Here is a 24208-nt window from a genome sequence, read left to right on the forward strand (position 1 = left end):
TCTCTTACGCCCGTGCAATAACCTTCTTCCTATCATCTCGTCCTCCGTGCTAGGTGGCATTGATGACATCAGATTGTAGGAGAATCAACAAGAGAGTCAAAAGATGAGAGAGATATTGTGGGCCAAGTAAAGTGAAAGTGGTTTCAGCAGAAAAGAGATATTTCCCAAGTGTTTGGCTCCCCTGCCTTGTGCCGATCTATAATACGTGAATTCCGGTATTCCCCAGTGCAATGCAAGTTTCCCTGACGCTCCCAAATCACGGCCAAGCGTGGTGTATGCAGACTCCTTTTCATTCCCGTCCTGTTCCTTTGATCCATCGGAGCAGCGTTCAATGCCACGATAATAAAAATAATATAAACATAGAATCCCAATAATGACCAACACCGTCCACGCTAAAGGGGGTATTTGTCCATCTTTAACTGTTTTTTTCATGCGCCGTATTTTTAAGGAAATCGTCGTGTACCAGAGGGTACTGTTAAAAGGGTTATTCAAACGCTTCAACCCTGCTTTGAATAAAATGAAACGAAAGGAAAAGAAACAAAGTAAACAGTAATGGCGCAGGTTCCATCCATCAAGTCACAGATCCCTTCAGTCCCATCGCGTGTCGCGCCAGGATCCTCCTGGGATCATGGAATAAAGATGTGTGACTAACATCATAGGATGGCTTCGGATATCCTTTGCCCAAGATCCTTGTCGATATCAGACTTAAGCAGCGTCCAGATCCAGCTTCGTCAGGCTCAGTATCGATCGATCGAGAAGTGAATGGTAAAAAAAATTATATCCAAGAAGGTTGAAAAAAGTGTTCGTACAGATGAGATAGATGTGGCTCAGTTGGTAATCAATAGCTGTCAAAGCTCGTCTTCTCGGAGCTAGACTTTTCAATAGTACTTTTAGGGCTGGTGTTGATTCGGCTGAAGACCTTGCCACCAAGACGGTTGAGCTTGTTTCCGTCTTGGGTGCGGCGAGGAGCATCAATCAACATCTTCTGGACCGAGTCGACCTTAATCTTGCAGAAGAGCTTAGAGAAAAGGTACTGGTCGCCAGCATGGTTGAGGAGAGGCAGGGTGCGGTAACCCTGCTTGAGGTTGGTGAGTTTGGCGGTGTAAGTAGCGACGGCAGGGCGCTCATTGTAGCTCTCGCCATCGTTGGAGAGCTTGACCGACCAGCGAACGAAGATCAGGTCAGGGTGCTTGGTGGTAACCTTGAACTTGAACTGCTTGTCGAACATGGGGTTGAAGCCGTTCTCGCGGATCACCTCAGTCTGGACTTTAAGGGGCGAGTCGTGCTCCATGACCAAGTTAGAATCAGCCTCCTTCTTGTCGCGCTTGTCGTTGGCGTGGAAGATCTCGATCTCCACGTAGGGGTCCATAGACTTGTTGGCGGGGAGGTTGGCAGGTCGCATAAGCTGTTGGGCAGAGATGACATCAATGCTGAATGAGACTACACTGCGCTCCTTCTTGCCCTCGGCAATGTCGGAGTTGTAGGGGAGAACTTGAATGTCCCGGAGCTCGGCGGGCTTCAAGACGTAGCCAGAAGCATCCTTGCCATCGAACATGGCACGGTTGAGCTGCATTCCGAGGTCGAATGTCTGCCAGTTGAGAGCGGCCATCTGGACACCCCGTCGCCAGTAGATGAGGGGGTCGAAGTTGTTGGAGGTGATGCGGGTTCGGTCGGGGTAGACGCGCATCATGTAACGCATGTTGTGGATATCAAGTGCCATCTTCTGATCTTTAGCGCGGGAGTGCTTGGCAAAGCTAGACTCCATGAAGGAGAAGATGTGGTTGTACTGCTTCGCGTCCACTGTGTCAAAGCCAGAGAACTTGACACCAGCGCAGTAGACACCCAGTTCACCAAGGACCTTGACAGTCTTGTTGGGGGCCTTCTTGGCTGGCTGTTCACCTGCGCTCTCGTTGTCGCTAGTGCTGCTGCTCATCATATCCTGAACACGGCCCTCGGTGATAGTGTTGACACGGGTCTTGCTGACCAATCTTCGCGAGGAGTGGCTGGGTGTCAACATAGGGCTCTGGGGAAGGGACTGAGAGGGCATCAAAGGAGTACCATCAGGAGCCGAGGGTCGCATCATAGGCGAGTTGAGGCTGTTGCCCCTTCGTCGACCACGGAAGTCATTACCAATGGAAACAGGCTCTTCCTTAATCTGAGGCTTCTTGACCTTGATGAGGACACGCTCCATAAGCTCAGAGGGGGTAGGAAGCTTATCGGGGAACGCCTCCAAAGTCTCCGTGACCAATCGTGAACCGAAGCATTCCTTGATGATCTCCGTCATTGTCGCCTGTTGAGCCGGGCTGCAGTGGACCTCGAGTGAAATCCAAAGAGGGTACTTGGACTTAACAAAAGCGTATTTGTTGATGGTGGTCATAACTTCCTTGAAGCTGATTGAAGTGGTCATGGTGCGGCCATGGTTAACTTCGGGCTGACCGTTGTAGCCGTCCCAGCAATCGACCTCAACACATCGGCATCCCCGGACAAGAGCTGAGATGTAGCCCTCGACGCTAGACTGACCAGCAACCTGACGACCGAGGAGGTAGGTGTTGTGGGAGCTTGAAATGAAATACTCGTTCATCGGGCGATCCAGGACAATGTTTTGAGGCTCGGGTTGAATCACATCGTTATGCTCTGACGTCAAGAAACCAACAAAGGCGGCTTCGGACATAATCTCGGCGTTTTCTTGAAGATCGATCTCGTCATTGCGGTACTGACGGCAAAACCGGGAGAAGAGCTTCTCCCAGGCAACGCGGTTAGAATCAACATCCTCGCCCTGGACGTCGCGGAGAAAGGTAAGAAACTCTGTCGAGGTAAGACCGAACTCAGGGTTGGCGGCAAAGCCACGGATAATTCGTTGAACGTCGGTCCTTTGCTTCATGCGTCGAACAAAGTCCTTGAACTCCCTAAAGTTTAGTTTTTGTCGTCGCCGCGAATCAGACAAGTGAAAGTTGACTTCCAAGGTCGCTTGTGAACTGTAAATGTGAAGGTTTTGGCACACACGTTTCACTCCAGCAATGTTCATCTCCTCTTGCTCGGGGCTTCGAACCTGGTCGCCAAACTCCTTGGCCATCTCTGTTTGCCAATATTGGGCAACAGCACGGTCGTTGAATGCCATCAACGATGTCATAAGTTCTTGACGGTATCTCAACATGGCGTCCAAGAATTCTGTCCAAAGTGACAAGCTCTTAGTGTTGTCTGTAACAATGTGCAGAAATCTTGTTTTCGAGTTCTCGGGAACTGTGTAGATAATAGTGAACCACTTGTCGCTGTACTTGGCCGCCTCCTCGCCAAGGCCATAGTCGATGATGTACTGTTGGATATCTGAGCCTGTTCGAATCTCCCTAATCTCATCGACATGGAGAGACTTTTGAGGTCGGGTGGCATCCCAAGAAAGCTTGTTGGATTCGGTCTCGTATACAAGATTGATTCTCTTAGGTCGGCTCTTCTTTGAAACCTTTCTCACTGGGCATCCATTGCGAAGCTCAGCCGGAAGCACCGGGCCAGCCATAGCTCCAGCACTTGCGCTGATGGATCCGTGAGTGCTGTTGGCGGATGAGGTGTTGGTAGCGCCATCAAGTCCAACCATGGAGATGCAGTCGTCGGGGATGATCTCAGGCTCCTCATCGGTATCCGTCAAGGCGCTGTTCTCCTGAGGGGCTGTAGCGTTGCTGTCACTTCGACGTCTGAGAATGCTGGGGCCAACACTTCCGTCACGACTGGCAGGGGCACCAGAGGATGGTCGTCTTCTACCTGCAAATCGTTGGGCTCGGTTTGAGAATCGGCGAATGAGGCCTCCTTTGTTGTTGTTGGCGACTTCCGACATGGCATTGTATCCAAGAGAGTTTGTGCTTGTCTTCCGGGACAGCACAGATTCGGGCAACTGGAAGCTTGAAGGGAATACCTCCTCCTCCCTACCTCGCATGGGCTCAGGCGAGGGCTGGACGGAGGAGTATGTAGTCAGAACAGCAGTGTCGGGAGACATGAGTGGTGAGCCTTCTTGTGAGTTTGAAGTTCCTGACGAAGCACTGATAGCTGACATGGGAATGGGGACTGGTTGTGTTTGTGAAGGAAAGGCTGTCTGGACCTGACCTAGTTGATAGCGTGTTAATGAGGACATTTCGGATAGGTTGTGAGTTGTTAATGTGGATTTTGAGTCTGAATCAAAGCTGAAAGACATGGTCGTGCTGAGAGTTGTGATTACACTATGAGGGCGAGACAGGTCGCATTCGAAGGTTGCATCGACGTATATAAAAGCTCAGTCAGAATGGGGAGCCATGGTGGGACGTCTGGCCTGGGGGTAACGATAAGAGACGCGAATTGCGGGGAAGGGGCTGCGGAAGCCGATCCCTCGTGGAGCAGCTGTCACTCTGGGGTGCAGCCAGTGTCAGGTAGGATGCCAGAAGAGCCAGGGCAGTATCGACCGCACGTAATGAATGCAGATGCAGGGACGCAAGAAGCCTGTGGTGTTGCTGAGTGGACCACGCGAGGGTAGTGATGCTGAGTAACAAGCGGGTGACTGGGTAGGTCCTGGCAAGGCCGATCCGAGGCGTGATGATGTGCCAAGTTCGCAGCAGCGTGGTGAGCTGGCAGAGGGCGGGATATGCAGGTGGCTCCTTTAGGGCCGCCTTGGGGTCGCTGGATCAAGCAAAGCAGGGCGTTCGTCTTCGACAGGCACAGAGCTGCAGCACAGCGCAGAACCACTGGTCCAGGTGATTGAATAGAATGAAGGAGTCCGTCGAGAACCACAGGTCGGTCAGGTTGGGGTAGCTTAAGCTACAAACACCTCCTTCGATGCGTGTCAACACCAACAACGTCCTGCGCTTGGTGGGTTTCCTTGTGTCGATGTGATAAAACCCGAAACTGCCGAAAGTTCAATGGGTCTTTTTCAGAGGAGATCTCGATCAGGCGCAATTTCGATTGGAAAACGATAACAATTCCGAGAAGCCGCAGGCTCTTTGAGTAACAGGTCCAAGAAGGGGAGTCCGAAGATCGAGGTCGAACTGGCTGAGTCACCCAACGTCAAGGGAACGCGACAAAGTTCGGAATTTCAGCTGTCGCAAATTGATCGGCGATTTGCAATTGAGCAGCGCTTGGTTATTGAGCGTGTGATGGAGCAGTCTGAGTAACGCTGACGGAGTGGAAGAATCGTCTCTCTCGAGTAGAGTGTCAAAGGGTTTCTTTGAAGAAAGTAGATTGTTATGACAGACAAGAAGTGAGAAAGGCAGAGAGGTGAGTTAGGTTGTCAATGGGAAAGTTGGTGGTGGAGCGGGAGGGGTAGAAAAGATAGTTGAGATGGAAAAGGGGGGGAGTCCAAGTAGTAATAAGTAGCCTGTGGTAAAAAAGGTAACTGAGTACTGGAAGGTAGGTGGTAGCTTGGGGCGGTGGCTGTATGATAGCCCGGGAACCAGAAGGTTAAAAAAGATAGAGAAAAAAATAGGGCAATCTCCTCTTGGTACAGTTGGTAGAGCGAACTGGGCAAGGGAGGGCAGAAGCTTCAAAGTATGGAGGCGTCCTCTTTTGGCGCGCGTTGGAGCGGGCGAGACTTGAGACTTTGCAGGAAAAAGAGAGCTAACGTCAAGAAAGCTAGATCACAGAATAGAAGAGACTGAATGGAAGCTGCTGGTGCTTGGACGCGGGCAGCGGAAGAGTCTTGTATGCGGCGGCGGTGCGCTGAGCCAGAGCCAGAGCCTGGGCGGTTGCTGTTATGGTTGGGCTCTTTCTCTCTCTCTCTCTCCCTCTCTCCTCTCTCTGACTGACTTGGGGGTGTCTTCTTGGGCTGGGGCCGGGAAATTATGGCGGAGGGGTGACCAGCCAAGACTGTTTTTTCTTTATTTGGAGCATCTCTACTTGACACTTGACACGAGTTGATCTTCTGGCAGTGTCAGTGTCAGTACTTAAAGTCTGTGCTGCCTTGTAGCCTGTAGGTACCTAGGGCCTCCTCCGCTGCGCTGTACGGCGCTGCCTGCTGGCCAGCGTTGGCCGAGTCGAAAGCGTCTGTGTGAGCTTCACTAAGCCTAGTCCTAACAGCCCACTAAAGTCTCAGTCACGACCCGTACCTGTGCCTGTGTGCCCGTGCTTGTCTTTGTAACAGACAGACAATATGTTATGTACTCTATCTACACCTCTCCTCATATTGATCCGCTGTCAATCTCCAAAGTGCAACTCAGGAGTGGAGTCTGGGTAGAGACAGGCAGGGTGATGAGGATGACCAGAGTAAGTGATTGATTGATTGATTTGATGGGACCAGCATCCAACGATACTGGGGCTTGTATTGTACATACAGAGACCAGGGATTTCCCAACGCTGGGAACCTTGGACTGGGGTACGTACCCTTCCATCTCCCTACAGCCCTTTTTTTTAATTATTTTTTTCCCTTTCCCTTTCAATTTTTACTGTGGATGACAGACAGACCCGGGTGGATACTGGGGAGGTGACCGGGGGGAGGGGTGTATGATTTTCATCCACTGTAACTTGATAGAGTGGGGTTTTCCATGGTCAATGGTCAAGGGGGAGGCGAATGGTTAGGCCCTGATGGTGTGTGTGAGAGTGTGAGTGAGTGAGCATGTCCTCCTTATGCAGCCAGACACAGAGTCCAAGTTTAGGTGGTTGAGAGGTGTTACCCAAGGCTCAAGACTTGATCGATACAAGGGAGACAAAGTTGAGTTTGCAGGGAGACACTGGTCTAATGCAACACATTCAACTCAACCTCAAATCTGATGAAATGTTCCGAGGTCTAACTTATTCTGATACACCACCTGTGCACATGACCAGAAATTAATGTCGTTAAAGGACAATGTCTCGAACTGAGATTGACCGACATACCACGTTGTGCCTTCCAGACCAATATAATCATTATACACACAGACAGATACGGTGAACCTCCCTCCTCACCTGTCTGTTCACCTACTTGATTACTCACTTCCCGTGTACACACTATGCCTCGGTGCTAAGAACAGGGCGAACGGGCCAAGTCACCCAAGCAATTGGTAGACATGACAGGGCAAGAAGAAAGGGGGGGAAGAGTCATAGTCATGCCAGTTGAAGGACAAGACGGTTACACGGGAAAACCCAGCGACAAAAAGGTAGACTCAGAAACATAGCATAGGCCAAGCAAGTCCTACCATAGGGTCATCGTCAACGTGCCAGGGATATATCGGATAGGCTGGACTGGATGCTGGCTTATCTTTGGTTAGCTTACCCTGTCTTCCATCACCTATGGACTAGCCAAGAAAAAGAAAGGGCGAGATGTAAAGGGAACTGCATTGCATTGAAAATAGGTGCTCAGAGCGGTGTGAGCTTGATTCGAACGAAACTCTTGGAAATCGTCAGAGCATCCATGCCTATGTGAGAAGGCTATTCCATCTCCCACATGGGGAACCGGAACGTTGGAAGATGACGATGGATCCTGGCTCAATCCTCCTCTAAGCTCTCCTCTTTTCCATCCTCATTCCCCTTGCGAATTAGACAATCCCTGGAATCCAAGCGTGTCGTATAGAGCATCATAGGTTTGGCAATTACGCGATAAGCTTCATTATCTCATCATAACTTCCTCAAATCAGAAGCTTAATCTTATAAAAGATTTACTCTGAAGCCTTGAATACGTGGAATTCGGGAACCGTTGTGTTGTAACTTTAGCGTCCCAGCTTGCAATTAGCGCTCGGTAGTGGGCTTGGACTGTTCCTTTGAAGGTCGGATTGAGGCTTTGCGCGTGTGGGCGGGATTCGGGGCTCGGCCATCATATGGATGCCATGGATCATGGATAGTGTGGCTCACACCGTTTTCTTTCACTTCCTCTTACGGCACCCCTTTTCTGGCTTTTCTAGCGCCGAGTCCATCAAGGTCGACAGAATAAACGCGACACCGCTTGCCTCAAAGTGCTCTGCTGGACTCCTCGTCGATTCGGAGTACGGTAGTGCGCCGCAATGGACCAACAACAGCGGCCAATAACACTCTTAAATCAGAACTAACGGCTAACCATTCAGAGTGGAGAAAGACGCCATAAATACCATCATCATAAATCATCATGCTTGTGATTGTGATTGCGATTGCGATTGCGATTATCGTTGATGATGATTGATGACTTCGGCACTTGATCCTTGTGTAACTCAACTAGGCTTGCAACACAAACCAATCTTCCATGCTTCAATGCATGAAATCCTCATGGCGATCAACGGTTTTGTCTTAAGGGAGAGCCGGTGCAAAACAAGAGAGATAGAGATGCGCGCCGCTGGATCCGAGAGGTCTGAGCTACACACCTTTACTTTCAAGCTGGTCAATCAGAATGAGACGCGCCGGCGCAAATCCAATTTCTCGACCATGCCAGAGCAATCCGAAGGGGCGATAGGCAAATTCTCCGTTCCTGACTAACAAAGCTGTCTGACAACGAGATGAAAACGATATGAATTAATGTGGACGAAATGGTCCGATAGACATGTGCTATCAGTCTGGTTGGTCGCAACACAATTGCTTGATGATGAGCAGCCATCTCAGAATGACGATGCAATAAGACGCCATACCCCTCCTTGGTAGCCATTCCATGACACTGTGGTAAAAGCAAAGTTTTGTCAAATTCGACCAAGTTCTCTTTTAGACGAGGGCGATCGAGCAATCAACGATCACGATATGAACTTGGCAACCAAGACCGTATCCGGTCAGACTGTCAGAATGAAAGAGAAGAGGGGCAAAGTGGTAAAAAAGTCCATAGTCTGGGTTGGGGTTGGGTCTTTTCTGCTTCAACTTTTTTCAAGAAAAAAACTTTGACTTTGGCCTAATAAACAAGCTTGGTGCCCACGCTCAACCGAGCAACCATCAAATATTGTCTCGTCTTCACTGTTTATTATTTTGTCTTTGTCGGCTCCTTTCTGTCCTCTTGGCATATATTTGCATTCTCGTTTGTCCCAGGTTGTAAGACCCTCTCAAATCATGATCACGAGGGGATCAAAAAGGGAGAAAAGGAAATGTCAAAGAGCTTTGACACAAACTGGTGGTTCCCAAGCGTACTTTGAACCAGTAAGCAGACAGAAAAAAGAGGACAGCTTCGGCTAGCGATCCGGCCAAGACTAAACAATCTTGGGATGATTGACGAGCAGGTCACTGAGCTTGAGGAGTCATTGACAGCAGTCGGAGCCGCTGCCCGTCGCTACCGTATTCAAGTTTCGATAGTCATAGAAAAAGAACAATTCCATGACAGGGGATGGTAGAAGCTTCAATCGTTCAACGCCCGTCAATACGCGTACAGTACCCGTCTCCGCGCCTAGAATTGGGTGTACTCGCGTGTACAGCACTTCAATCTCTCGCTTCGGCACATGGCTAACCATGTGCCCGGCGTTGGTCAAGGAGCAGGGCTACCAATCAATCGCCACAGACGTTGACTTGGACTTTGATATCAAAACGTGGTACCTCTTTCATGCAGCATACGTAGGCGATGACTCGATCTGTATGCCAGAGATTTGACTCTATAGGCCACATGGAGCCACATGCGCAAGACTACTAACAAGTGAACCACAGAGGGAGCAGTAAGCAAAAGTGCCTGTGCCCCAAGGATTCATGCTGTTGCAAGGTTGCAAGGGGGCTGGTGAGCCTCTGAACGGCGGCTTGACTGCCCTACTCCGTGTTGTGCCTCAGCAGCGTAGCGTTGCTCTGCTTTAGGTTGCGTTGGGCTGGACTGGCCGGGCTTTTGAGCCTCCTCCAACAATGACCTCAGTCTGACACGATGTGTGGAGCGCCAATGTTGATTTTGACTCCAGCCAAACAACCCGACCCGACCGGAGGGAAATTGGCCCTTGAACGGGGCCGCAGAGCCGAGGATTTGAAACGAGCAACACCGATGATTTAGATCGACTAACAGCCGATATTGATATCGTGATGATGTATGGTCTGGTGTTGAATTCCATGCCTTGAAAGTCAGGACCCAAAATCGAAGATGTACCTGCCTGCGGGCAGTGTTTGATATTGTTATATTGCTTGGCAGAAGGAGAGTCCTTCGGTCATTTCCAGATTCCACTACGTACAGAGTACCTTCCACTAAAATCATCAGCCTCAGCTTCCAAAATTGGATTTTGCGGGCACAGCCAGATGGCGTCCTCACGGAGCAAAAAAACTTCAAACCTTGACAAGGCTGCCAAAATAAACTCATCAAATGGCCCATTAAGCTGTTCATAACTTACCTAAGTCTTTTTGTTTCTTAGGATTCAACACTAAGTTTTCTTGCGTTCCCCTAGCGCGCTATCAAGCTCTTCCTAGCATCTGAATCCTCCACGTTCGTGTTCTCTGTCAGCATCACATCGTGTCTCTTTAGCATCTCGAGGCAATCTCAGCTATTCAAGGGATTGTATCCACTATACTGGAGAAAGCGATGACTGATCTTTCTCTATACAGTGCAGGGCGGCGCATTCGCTTACCTCAGCTGCTACTGGATGGTCTAATCTCAGTATCAACAAGGAACCCAAGCAGCTTGTTTGAGAAAACCGTTAGCCTCATCCACAGCAACTACCAAAATGTCAACTTCAACGCCCGCGTGGCTCCTCGTCCTACCAATTTAGGGCCTTCTCGTATCCACTGTCACGAGCACCGGAAGGCTCTTCTCAACCTTCCCCGGCAAACCGTCGTTGTTAACCCTGCCCTACCCTCGCTAGAGGATGGCACATCCTGATCTTCAAAAGTGACTGCCAGATTACAGATTACTGTGCTCTCGCCTACGTGCGGCTGAGCTGTGCACAAGGCTGCATCAGTGTATGGCATGTTGGGTTTCAATTCCTTGCTGGTCCCAGTGCAGATTGCCACGCAGCCACGGTTGACTGTACCCAAATACTCGGTTAAGGGGGGGCAGGGTTTACTCGATAGGGCATGCAGGATGGTAATCCAGACACGATTTCGCATTGCCCTCGTTTACAAGGTCAAACCAAGGAATCTGAGGTCACATAAACCCAGTGATATGTCTATCATGTAGTCGTCCGCGGACTTATAGTCGTGGTGACGTGGCATTATCGCCTTTTGCCGCTTTGCTAATAGCGAAACACGGCCAAGTGCCGCTCGCTGACAATAGCATCGCATCGTTGACCACCAGCGCAAGTGGAGCGTTGGATTGCCATTTCTTTCGTCAAACTTGCCTATCGGCTCACCTCTCGATTCCCCGTACTGGCTTTCTAGTCTCTCCTCCCGCTCGAAACAACACAATCAAACATCAGGGTAATTATAACTTCCAAGCGTGCCTAGACACGAGATAGCCAGACGGATCATACGCTGGTCAAGGAAATCCTGTGGGGAAGCCAATCGCGTCTTGGGCCCAGGGGATGGGTTGAGGAGCGTCATGGGAAGTGGTGGCAGAAGGGCCTGAGACTTAGGAGGCTGAATGCCCCAGGATACCAGTTCCTGGACCTCAAATGTATATCCCACATTCCGCCAGTTTCTGTGGGACGTCTTAGCAATACGCCATTTGATTTGGCAATATCCTCATACTGCATCTTGAAACAAACCTCTGAACAGCCAACAACGGAATGAGATCATCATCTCGTCGATCCTTTGGCGCCGACTCCCGCCAATTTTAGGTCAGGGCCCCCAAGCTTCAGACAGGGGGAAGACAAGGGCCCCGGACCGGCTTGGAACCTGCATAGGGGTGTGTACGTAAAAAGATCGTTTGCTGCGGGCAGCATATCGCTGTGGGGACCTTCCAGATATCTCGGCCGTGGGTTACGGAGAATGCATACTGCCCGTACGGCTGTCCGCTCATCCATCATCTTTGACGGACGCCATCCCCCGCTTTCTTATCACAAACACTCGGTAATACACACAGTCTGCAGCCTTGCCAGGCGTATATCCTTCTCGACTCCAACGGACACGGCCTTTCAATATTTCTTTATCATTATTCATGCACATCTTGCCTTGGGGATAATGGCAAATAGAGTTGATGTTACTCCGTACAAAGTTCATTGTCCTCAAGACTCTAGTGGCCTATGCCAGAATCCCATTCGCGCTTGTTATTCAACACATCGAGGCCTGCTATCATTAGCAGCCCTGTTTGAAATCTTGAGAATCCAATAGCAGGGTCGTGGAAAACGACAAACCATGGACCGCATTTCATCTTAGGCTGCATACACCGACATTTTTAGACAGACCAGCAAGATTTCTTATGGTCACGAGGTATCCATTCTGGACCCCGAACGACAAAGAGCCAGCAACGAAGACCATGTCGACAGTGTCGTATCACATGCGGTGTGCCGGTACTTGTTCCAATCTGGGCCGGTGATAGGATATTCTTGAGCGGTTCCAGCATCTCGAGTGTCTTGAGAAGCAAATTGGGTGTTCAAACGGCACCGGTGTGCTGGGCCAGCCATAACCGCCAGCGGAATTCTGATTCGCTATTGATTCGTTAAGGGCTCGCTCAATTGCGTGGGGAAGAACAATGACGTCACTTGCTTGATTCATCATCCAATCGGTTGTAGGATCTATTATGGGTTCTCGGCCCCTAAGGGATCTTAAGGGGCATGGTTGTGAGACATGGGGCCGTCGTCTGCCTTGAGCCCCTGAAAGAACTGATCTCAAGTGTCTCGGGAGACGACCTGCGGTATCGGTCAGCCTTGTGTATGTGTCAACACTCAACCTTAGAAGCAAATCGTTCAGTCAACTTTGTGAGCCCTGTCTTTCACTTGGCATGGCTCGATAGACAAACGAATCGCAAAATGGCAGATTCAAGAGCAACACAAGTCTTCCAAATTCCGTCATCAGCCTATATTGAACGGGCGAACCTGGCAAGCCAGTTTGTTCACGGGAAAATAAGGGTGACCAGAATGGTGATATGACGCGATTGCCGGGTGACGTAGGGAATCTCATTACGGATACAACAATGAAAGACGAGCGCGGGGGCACAGAGCGGATAAACGAACCACAAACTTCTGACATCTTCAAAGCTACGTTAGAAATCACGGGGCAAGCTCATTCGCTATCACATTTGGTGATGGTATTCTAAATTTCTCATGCTTGACCCAGTTCTCACCCTTTCAGCGAGTGTCTGACTGCGAATTGATTTGTTCCACAGTCCCATCCTCAGAAATTATCCATTGGCCCTTTTAGAGGGGTGAAGAAGGCTCATCACTCAATCCACCGACACAGCTGCCGCCTTGACTTGCAGTTTCTCTCCAACTCGAATGAGGGGGCAGCGTCTCGGCTATGTCGGTCATGACTTTTCCAAAGGTCTTATTGAGATACGGCCCAGCCAGGGCCCTTGCATACTCAAGGGATGCGATGTTTCGTCAAAGCTATCACGCGCCATATTCAGGCACTCGATTTGTTTGAGGTACTTCTATGTACCTCTGCCTCTCAGGCATGCTGCAGCCGATATGAATCTCGTATTCAAGTCGATTTTCTATCGTCGTTCCATTTGAGCTATCTTATCCACAGGGCCACAGCTACCTACCTGACCATAATATGGTAAATGCCAAGCCCATGGCCTGCTAAGCGGCCGTGTTGTCCATCGTATTAATCCCTTCTGGGCGTTGGCACGGCCAGTCCAAGATGCGCCGTATTCTTACAGAGCATAGCAAAGTTTGCCGATTATTCCGTTCCAAGACTTCTGCGGCACGCCCTCAATTTCCACTGTTCTACGGGTTGCATCCACGTGCCCTTCCTCAAGCAGTATGTCAGAGGTCTTAACCCTTTGTGGAGGACAGCCAACCATGGGCCAAGCATCTGCGGTATGCCATCAAGCTCTGTATCGAGACTTTGAACACTCGACTGTGTCCAGTAATTACAGTGACTGCGTCACAATCACCTTGTCCTGTCGGCGCAAGGCACAACGCAATGCCCAGTCTCACCATGCATTCTATCGCGTCATTGCTTCTGGGCACCTGATGGTCTGCAGGCGACCTATGCAATGCCATGCCAGCAAGAAGTGGCACAGCGTCAGACCTGTTGCATTGGCTCGCATCAACCTGCTGTACTATGAAGCCCACCACTGTGAATGATACAGTATGCGAATTGCATCTTGGGGTCCAATTATTCGTGTGAGGCGAGCTACAGGTGTTTTCATGGGGAAGGACACCATTGACGAGCATGCTGCAAGATGATAATTAGCCGTTTGATGGTGTCTGTTGTTTAAGCATACCCTATGCAAACAGCAGCCTATTCGAGGACAGGGTCGTATACGAAAGCTATGACCAGGGCCAGGTAGCAATCCAATCACCACAAGATTGATAACCTGAACTCGAGGTTTGCGGCACCGCATACGAGGCTGTTTTGAATTCGTCAATCATTCGTGGCAGAGTATAGAAGCGGCATTAGTTTTTCTTTAGTTCGACACAGCTGGCACCTCTAAGACGACCTCATCCCGCGCAATCGGGTACCGAGAGAAGCTCGTGATGGGGGCGCCAGATCATCCTACCTTGGTGATTGGACTGATATAGACCACGCGGTGGAATTGATACCACGGGAGTGCCCGCTCATTGCGCGCCTGCCGCTGCATTCAATGCCGCATGGATTAAGCAAATGGGTGACAACGTGCATCCGAGCCGCCAATCTACGTTTGATCTATCAGCTCGGCCTTCCTATTGAGGTGTAGATATTCGGATAAGAACCACCGAGTGTTGAAATTGATAACTTCAAGGTTGCAATACAGACTGTTGTTACATGCATCAGACAATCCATACTTGATACGTCTGTGGTGATCAATCGATGGTATCTAAACCAGTTTTTTGTACTAATCTATACAACACACCAACCTCGGAACGAACATTCGATTCCTCGATCTGCAGCTATGTCACAGTCTCTCGGTGTTGGTCTCAGCAACCATGAACGGGCATATGAACACTCAGGGCATAGGTAGCATTGACTTTCTGCAACGAATTGAGCTACCATACCCTTGTACTGCAAAATGGAGTCGATGCTCAGCCATTTGATTATATTGAGGCCTCGGCGAATTCCTCTTACAGTGGAGTCTAGAGCCTGCGCCTTCAATTGACCCGAGCTGATGGTAAGAAACATCACCCGAAGAGGCTTCGCAATAATGTTCAATTTTGGATCGGATTCACGAGCAACAGACCACCTGGAGGGCATGGCACCACCATTTTCCATGGATCAATCGCCGGCGAACTCATCCGGAAACATGGTGGACAGAGAAGCAAATTACAGAGCGCCATATGGCAAACAATTTCACACAGGATATCATTTGCAGATTCGTTGACACCACAAAGCTTGGGCCTGTGGCTGCTGCACATCATTGACGCGCAAGAAGGGGTTCTGGGGAAGTTGAGGTTGGGGTGTAGCATCACATCAATTCCAGAGCTTAATACTCCGCATCAACGGCGCATTTGTGTCGGATGGATGAAAAATCTCAACGGCGGTTTCAAGAAGACAGACAACACTCACTGTCAATGCCTAACCACCAATGTCAACGGCCAACACAATTTCGCGGGACTTCTCCCCGGTTCATCAAAGCGTTGAACTAGGTATCAAGGCGCCATTGTTTGCTAGCGTCCGCGGCATTCGCAGGTCGGCTTTATTGATGGCCCAGAGGCAAAATTCAGCACTTGGTTACATGCGTGTTTCTTCTTATATGTCCATGGGTACCTCGCGGTCCAAGACCCATTGATTCATTGAAGGATACACAAGCACCATTACGCAATGATATGCTGTGGTAGTCGGCAGTATTGCGCTCTGGAATGGTGTACTGACAATGCGATTGATTGCGAAATACGTACATGATTTCGGTGCGAAGTTTAATCTGTCGCCCAACTTGGAGGCTTGGACCAACAAACGCCATAGCCTCAGGGGATCAGCTGTGCCTGGCAATCAGTGGAGAATCGAGCCAGGCATCGCGAACCTTGGCGATTTGGTTTCGAAACGACACTCTTCCACTAATTTCAACACAACCATACAAACTGCCGACTGTATCGTTTATATTGAAGCAGATTGTCGGGTATAATCGAAGCTCCCCGGACCATGCTCCAGACGCCCGAACATTCGGCGAGTTTGAAAGTTATTGAAACACACATCAATTCTCAGTGTTTTTGCAAATCACCACGGATGGTTGGGATGCCACTCTTGGTGGGCATACCTTGCTTGGAACATCCAGGGACCAAGAACCCCTACCTCACATCCTTAGGGTCGTCGGGTTTTTGGCCTGTTCGTTTAGATACTCAGCCTTCTAGAATCCTTCTTATGGGCCCCTGACTCGAGATCCCTGACAGCTATAGCTTTGACGTCTTTCGGCGTCGGTGCTGACTGTTAGTCTTGAGGCGTGTGCTACAAATTAATGTCTATTGACACCAGTGGCTGGGAATTTGGCTGAGCGTGATCTGTTGGTCAGCATAGTTTGATTGTCTTCATTACACAGGCCCCAGCAGCCCGGTGGTATTCTCTATACGGAACAGCAACTAAGATGCGTCAGAGGTTGTCGTAGTACAGGCTATATGCTGTGTAGCTACAGAGCTTTATCAACTATGACCAGTCAACATGTTGCATCGCATGAAGGCCACCAAATACCTCAGCATGGAACCAATGGTAGAGGTTCGGTCGCGACACTGCAAGGTGTCATTGGCAAGCGGGCTGTTTGCCATTTCTGACAGATATCACAAATCATACTGTCTGACAGCTTGGTTGCTGTCTGAAAATGTATCGTGTCGCTCAGAAACCACTGGCTGGTTCGTGCATGCCTTGTAACCAAAGTGGTTGAATTCAATGCCATGGCAATTCGCCTAGTTCAAGACACCATCATCTAGATTGTCTTGTTTTCTATTGATAGTCAAGACCATCACACAACCCTCGTGTGCTGGCAAATATCAACTCCACATCTCGAACATATTGGGGATATTTGCGACTTCAGCCTTGCCGATCTCACCACACCAACGTCTAGGCACCTACGGCACAGCATATGAGATGTATGTGCCCAATTGTCGGGTCAGCTGGCTGTGTGCTGTATGTAGGCTGACGAGTGCAACCTTGGAACCCTTAAGACGATGAACAGTAATCCTAGGGTACCCCTCGAGCCGCTGCTTTGCATCTCATTTGCTGTAAAAGTTGTGTTGGTGGTTGTGTTGGCAAAACCACTGATGGGTGCTGCCATATGTGAGCCCTGATCAACCATTTGTATGGTCTTTTGTTGAAGGTTGTGTCTGGAATCGCTAGCCCTGGCTCGGGCCGGCCCCATGGGTCGTCTTGCATAGGTGACCAGTCACTTTGTTGGCAAAGGTGGTCACCCTACTTTGAAATATCAGTTCGGGCTGGACTGTGTGGGAGTTTGCGAAGCCAGCACCTCGCATGCCGTTCCTGGTGAGTTGCAGACGCTGCGGCACGACAAACATAGACAAGATCGGAAGGGCGTGGCGCGGCATCGTGGCCATGGTATGGTGCACTCGATATCAACATCGCGTGAGAGGCCATAGTGCGGTTCATATCCAGCATCACGTATAGATGCAACGACCCTCTATGCATGTGCTTTTTGAGGGATAAATGTGCAGTGCTGCATAGGCCGCCTTTTCATCATGAGACCAATGATGCATAAAGTACCAATTCACAGAGCCATGGCGTCGAGCTCAAGGATGCTGACTGGATATCACAATTCATGGTGGTACTGGAAACACCTCGTGCGAGGAGAAATGATATCAATTTGACCCTCTGTCAGCTGAGTCTACCTCTGTTCGTCTCCCTTTGACGAGATGCAGGTGAGTTATCGCCGACATGACTCGGCAATATTCACAAGTCATCAGTCAGGCGTCATGCTTGGTGATGCAATTGAGCACATGTCGTTGGAATGGTTAATCAGCCTCACCACCACAGATAGTCATTCTGACTGTGCTGGCATGCCACGTCAACTCCCTCAACAGGCAACTGTTGAAGGCCGTCTATTCGAGACTAGTTTGGCAACTTTTCGACGGTCCGACACTAATTGAACCTAACGCTGAACGGGCTCTGTTTCGCAATGATAGGCACAGCAGCGTAGGAGTTGATCCCATGAGTCAGATAGTGCAGGATCAACCCCTATCTATTTGTTGTACAGTAGAGTTTGCTATTCATGAGGATTCGGCATTTACTCTGTCTGACAACAGGGTCGATGCATTGAATTAATCTCCCACAGGCTTACAATACCGGGGCATCACGCCATCACTCGCATATTCATCTGGTCACGTTTCACGCGGCAAAGACCAGTTATTGTCTGAGTTTTTGACGACATGGACATGGCAAGTTCTGCCCAAGAAGTAAAAACAGAGAGAGTGGTAAGGTTCCCCTTACTACCGCGAGATGTGAAACGGGGAATTTGGTCCCGAGTAGCTGGTCCTAGTGCGGGGGTGGACCTTGTAGGTACAGAAGTCCAAGTCCGTTGGGTGACAGTGACGGTTGTTTGGGATATACATCTATTTCGGTCGGGGCTAAGTGCATGACTTGGGGGCCATGTCTAAACGTATCCACGACGCAAACGAATTACTCAAACAAGAAGTTGCAAAAGATCAGAATTTCATGGATATTCCCTACTCGAACGGGGGCCTCGGAACAGTTCAGAAAACTTATTCTGAGAGCTATGGCCCGGATGGCATCCCCGGAGCTTCTGGAAAACATCCGCAAAGACCCACGAGTAAGAGCTCAGGCCCCATCTCATCTCATCATATGCTGAGACAAGACCAAGTGTCCTAAGAGGATTCTGAGGGAGATGGAAGGGGCCTCATCTCACCGGGGGTCTAACTCTGACACTCAAGTAAGAGTCTGCCCAGCCCAGCACAGGCACAACACCAGCACCGAAAGGCATGAAATTCAGCCTCTTGAGATCCTGCGTTGAATCCTTTTGGATCTGTGCGGCATTGTTTGATGCTTGTGGTCCAATCTTCTGACGCCGTTTCAACCAACTGTCACTGCCGCTATGCTATGCTATGCTATGCTATGCTATGCTATGCTATGCTATGCTATGCTCAACAATGCCATGCTACGTGGACCTTCTTCTGACCTCTGCTTTGGTCTACGGGACTCGGCAGCGGATCGCCCGCGGCTTCATCGAATATGCTATTCATGGACATGGCTTCCGCTTGTGCTGCATGTTTCATTTCATGCATGCTTGCTCGCCGGGCATCAAATTTACGCACATGCCTTCGTTGTTGAGACCAACAAACATCAACCAACATCAGGATTTGATATGAATTGACTCATCACCGAGATTTCACCCGACTGTTGGACAAAGTTTGCCTCGTCGGTGAATGCGCTGGCACGAGACATTACACAGGGAGGACCTGGGTTGAAATGCGCAATCTTTCCTGCGACTACCTGTCTGTAACCCACGGTCAGAGCCATCATGTCCGCTTCTCTCCGATGAAGCATCCTACAGCTGCTGTGCCATGCTCGAAGCTCCTTTCACTGGCTGTCCTCTTGTCTTGGAGATATCCACGTCCGTCTTGGCATGCTTAGTCGTCATACCAGCCAGGGAATGACCCTCTTACAGAAACTCATCCGGCGGACATGACGTCGCGACATCTCGGCAGCTGTCTCATGCTATGCTATCTGCTTTTGTGTTCCTCCGCTTGTTGCCTTGCTATGGGTTTCCGGTCAGTCAGCTCACTAGATTATGGTACGATGGGAAACTCGACCGATATCTATTGTTTGTGCTACGAAGGTGAGAAAGGCGGATTGAGTTTGTGGATTGTGATATGCCGTGTTGAGAGGTCATTACGCGAGGTCATCTGTCAAGGACAAGGTGAGTTATGGCCGTCAGATGAGTCTCCCTCTTGGTGCCTGTGATCTTCTGGTCAGTTTCTGAAAGCTGTGAAGTGACGGAGCCTCAATGCTCGTGAGGTTGTTGCCTGTGATTGTGACAATGATTTCTCCCCGATGTCAGTTCAAAGACCACAAACAAGTGACCATAAATCATAATGGCAGAATAACTCCAATTACTCTCTTAAGTAAACCAACATCAAGGGTCTTATCGTCTTCGTAATCGGACAAGCGATTCTGGGCCTCACTTTCCGACACGGTTGAAGTATAGGGTAGCTTGAGGTTGCAGTGAAGTCGATGAACATGAAAGCTGCTCCTGAGGTAAAAGCACTATATGGTGCTGATTGTATAAGAACGAGATGCTTCTGTAGTAGATGGCTACTTTATTATCCATAGAGCTGCTCATATTGTGTGAGTTTGTGTGGTTGTTGGTGATGAGCTGTGGACTTGCTCCTGACAACAGATTTGAGTATTAGAAATGAAAACAAGACAAAACAAAGACAAAATAAGACAGAACAGAGATGAAGCAAGGCTTCAAACAGCCAGACAATCACATATGTATTTCTAAAGCGTCATAAATGCTGCATCTTTCCAAGATATCTCACAAACAGCCCTCATCTCCATGCAAACATCTCTTATCGCCCAGCTAAAGGCGTAGGTTTGGACTGAATCTCACGAATGGTATCCCTCGTCCTTGAGTTCGCCTCGAAGCTAGCCTCAATAAGGTCTATAACCTCAGAGACTGAAAAGTACAGACTCAATTCACTTTCACACCACAGATACCGTACCTCGTTGAGATTGCTTTGCAGAACCTCGCTCAGATACTTGAGACGTAGCCAGCTAGGAGCATACTGAGCTGTTTGAGGAACCTCATCCTCCGACTTAGCAGTTCCTGTCAGGGTGCTGGGCAGGAAGAGGTCGTCGAGCTCAGTAGCTGTGGCGATTGTTTTTGCAATATTGTATGCCTCATCTTGACCGATGGACGACATCTCGAGGACGTCTGTGATGAGCTTGGTCGCGAGAGCATCAGCCAACGAACCCAAAGCCTGAGTCCAGACTGAACGAGCGAGGATAGGTTTCCAGACAGAAGCCATGGCACGGATGCGGGCCGAAGCCAACTCGACACAAGCCTCCATCTCATCTTGCTGCATCAGACTTTGCGCTCCACCAAGGAAATCTCGAAGAATGGTCTTTTGGATGTTCATCTCGTTGGCATAGCTGCGATTGGCGAAGGCTTGCAAGCTCTTGATGTCATTGTCAAGCCGTAGCATATTTCGCGCCCTAGGTGTTAAGTCGTCTCGCTTCTTCCAGCCATCAGCGAATTCGGAGAGCTTTTCTGCTAGATACATAGCATCGTTGTATAGGAACCTGTTCCGGATTAGTGACGCCCTCAGCCGATTCTTGGAATGTCCTTACATGTTGCCACCCTCACTTCTAGAGTAGTAGTGAGGTGAGATGGCCCTGAACAAGGCTAACGCAAATGTTGGCAGACCAAAGAGGCCAGGCGCTGTAGCTGCAACAGGCGCATATTCCACATCGTCTCTCGTTAGTGCAGCGCCGTCCTCCAAGATGGCATAAATAAGTTCGAGGACAGGCTCAGGCATTGACGACACGCTATATGTCTCCTTTAACACAAGCTCTCGAGTCTCGTTTTGGGCATTAGGGGCTTTGCCCTTGGGTTTCGGGGCATGCACTGGCTCTTGGGTTGTGTCCTCTTCTCCCCAGCCCCAAGCAGCAGCACTGTCATCTTCCTCATCCTTCTCGGGGGCTTCTTTGGTGTCCTTGGCCTCGGTAGTGGTGTCCTCTTCATCCCATCCCCATGCATCTGCTCCATCGTCTTCGTCGGCTTTCGCAGAGCCTGGGCCTTTCGAGGCAAATTTGTTCTGGACTTCGGGTTGCTCATTATCTTCCTCCCAAGCATCACCCCAATCAGCTCCCCAGTCAGCAGCTTCGGTGTTTGCTGCAGCTCCTCCTGGCGTTTTTGTGATCTCTTTACCTTCTGCCAGAGATACCATTTGCTTCTCAACCTTCTCGACCTGTTTTGACTCTCCGATTCCGCCAAGTAACTTGGATCGGACAGAGTCGAGCGTTGTCTCGCGACACTTCCCAAGCCATATTGATGGCGCATTGTCAACCCAATCTTGTAAATCCGTGAAGCCCGTGTATCCATGTTGAGTCAGCGACTGGCAGAACTCGCGAGCTCTCTTGATCATGGCCTGGAAGTTGCCCATCTCTTTCAACGACGAAGGTACTGCAACCTCCAGCCACTCCCCAATAAGCTTGGGTATTACGTCTGCCATCATAAAGTTACCAAGTGGTGGCAAGAGATCAGAAGGAAGTTTTTGGGCGAGAAAAGTGAAGGACGTTTCTAGGTCGGTGAGTAGAGCATCGACTGATCTTGATGCTTCTCCTGATAGCTTCAGGACCTCTCCATCTGCTTGTATAGTAGGCAAGGTGTTGTTTTTGATATCCATCCGGGGAGATATGATTGCGGCATCTACATTTCGCCACAACTGTTCCATACGCTCGTCGACCTCTTTGTAAGCCTGAAGGCCAACTACTGCATCGGAGAGGTTCATTTGCTCATCTAAGACTTGTTAGCGGTAGTGGTGTTTGCGAGGCAGTTTCCTCACCCTCAACAGCATTGTAAACGGCGAATTGGCGTGTCTCAATATCGGCATGAATCAATGTCTTCCAGATATGGTCGAAAACCTCATGAACAGAAGATTTGAGCTCAAAACTTCGAAGATTCAGAAGTTTCATGACTCGACAAGTTTTGCTTACACCAATTTGGTCAATTGCTTCCCATGACTCTGTCAAGTGGTGAGCATGATATCGGCAATGGGAATTTTATAACATACTCTCGAGTAGCCGTAACGAGTCTAATATGCGGCGTTCATTCTTAGCAGCTTCTACTTCACTTAGGAGCTGGTTGACACGTTTGATGCCTTGCAATGCGCCGTGCAGCTGTTGACTGTACTGGACTTCGCGATTCAAGAACTCCGCTTTTTCCTCCGCGTCTTGAATCGCCTCGCCAGAAGCATCAGGAGCTTCAGATTGCCGTTCAATCTCATTGGCCATCGCCTTCGAGCGGAATATGTCCTCCTGTAGAGTCTTTGAATTCCGTATCCAGGAATCAACATCTTGCTTTGTTTCTTGATTGATGGTGTGCAGCTCGGCCTGTGGGCGTCGTGAGCAACATAGCTGGCTGAAATTCGTTTGAATAGAGTCATATTACCTCCAGATCTCGCTTGGCTTTCGCCAGAGCTTGGATCGCAGGCTGTAGGTCGGTTTCGGAAACAGGAGGCAGAACGGAGATATTGTCGGGGAATCGACCTTCGAGGGAGAAGGCGACGAGAGCGTCACTAAGCTGTTGCGGAGCTTGCTCCGTTGTCGCAGCCATCGTGACAGACGGAGGTGTATTATCGTAAGAACGTTGAAAAACGTCAGGTGAAGCTAGATGTGTATCGTGGGTTTAGCACAACGGCTGCTGAGTTGTTCGTGGAGCTTAATATTGATATGTTGCACTTGTGGGACTCGAATAGTAATTGGACAGCTCAAAGTTCAAGGTAAATCATCAATATTCTCTGGCTTGCTCTGGGCTCTTGCCATGAGCTGTCGGTGTCTGTCGCAAGTTTACAGTCGAGAGTCAGCCACAAGCTGGCAACTTCCCAGTGCCGTCATGACAGCACTACAGCTTCCCTCCCTGGTGCACCTGCCACTTTCCCACTGAAGCCAAGCACTGAGTGGCTGAACCTTGGCCAGTGCGCTTAGCGGCAGTACAGCCAATCAATGGCGAGCACAAGCCACTTTAATGGATTGTTCATGAAAGCCCATCTTTGGATTGCATTGTTCTTGAGGTCATGAATGGAAAGACAAGGACCGTGCCAACCAAAATTGAGAATGCCGATGGCAATTTGGCTTGTGCTCCTACCTAAAGTTATGAGGAGGGCGGAGGCTATGCCTGGATAGATGCCTAGGTTAATTCGTGCTTGTGGTTGATGTAGGAACAAAAGATATTAAAACAATGTTGGTTGCTACCATTCAACAAAATGTTTGCTCACATCCAATGTCTTATTTCAATCCCCTTCATATAAACCATCCATTTAAATCTTTCTTGCGCATCCTCAGCCGTCTTCTGTCGTATTGCTGTTACCAATTACACCAAGTGCTACCTCGATAGCGGGGTAATTTTTCTCGTCAGGCCCATTCCCAGTAACTGATTGGACCCCTCCTCTCCTCGTCATTCTTACTCGCAGCAACCTACAGCCTTATCTTACGGTACTTAGGCAACAAATCTTTGAAGGTGCGTAAAGTATTTTCCTTGTGATCAGGTACTGTCTGCATTGCGTGTCACATATTTTGGTGGGTTTCTGCCTTGTCTGCCTTGTCCTTCAACCTTGTTTCTTCCTTGTCAGTGTTCTTCTCTTGATGGCGGGGTCTTGAGTATCTGTGCTGCTGTGTAACAGCTATTCGCGAGAATTCGTATATCAGCATAACTCTGCCTGTTCCTCTGTATGAA

At 49.5% G+C, this 24208-nt stretch overlaps 2 protein-coding genes across 2 annotated transcripts; both read right to left on the reverse strand.

The window, feature by feature from the left end:
- Nucleotides 1–635: 635 nt before the first annotated feature.
- FOBCDRAFT_289090 (uncharacterized protein) lies at nucleotides 636–4235 on the reverse strand. The gene has a single exon (XM_031174671.3). It carries the CDS (start codon nucleotides 4178–4180, stop codon nucleotides 839–841), a length of 3342 nt encoding a protein of 1113 aa, XP_031051456.2. The 5' UTR covers nucleotides 4181–4235; the 3' UTR covers nucleotides 636–838.
- A 15998-nt stretch (nucleotides 4236–20233) lies between these two features.
- Nucleotides 20234–23092, reverse strand: FOBCDRAFT_289096 (uncharacterized protein; the record flags this gene model as incomplete). Its single annotated transcript, XM_031174676.3, has 5 exons — nucleotides 20234–21054; nucleotides 21103–22273; nucleotides 22320–22499; nucleotides 22548–22866; nucleotides 22925–23092. 5 exons carry the CDS (start codon nucleotides 23087–23089, stop codon nucleotides 20322–20324), a joined length of 2568 nt encoding a protein of 855 aa, XP_031051461.2. The 3' UTR covers nucleotides 20234–20321.
- Nucleotides 23093–24208: the final 1116 nt, after the last annotated feature.

The sequence above is a fragment of the Fusarium oxysporum genome, chromosome II (assembly GCF_013085055.1).
Source record: "Fusarium oxysporum Fo47 chromosome II, complete sequence".
NCBI lineage: Eukaryota > Fungi > Ascomycota > Sordariomycetes > Hypocreales > Nectriaceae > Fusarium > Fusarium oxysporum.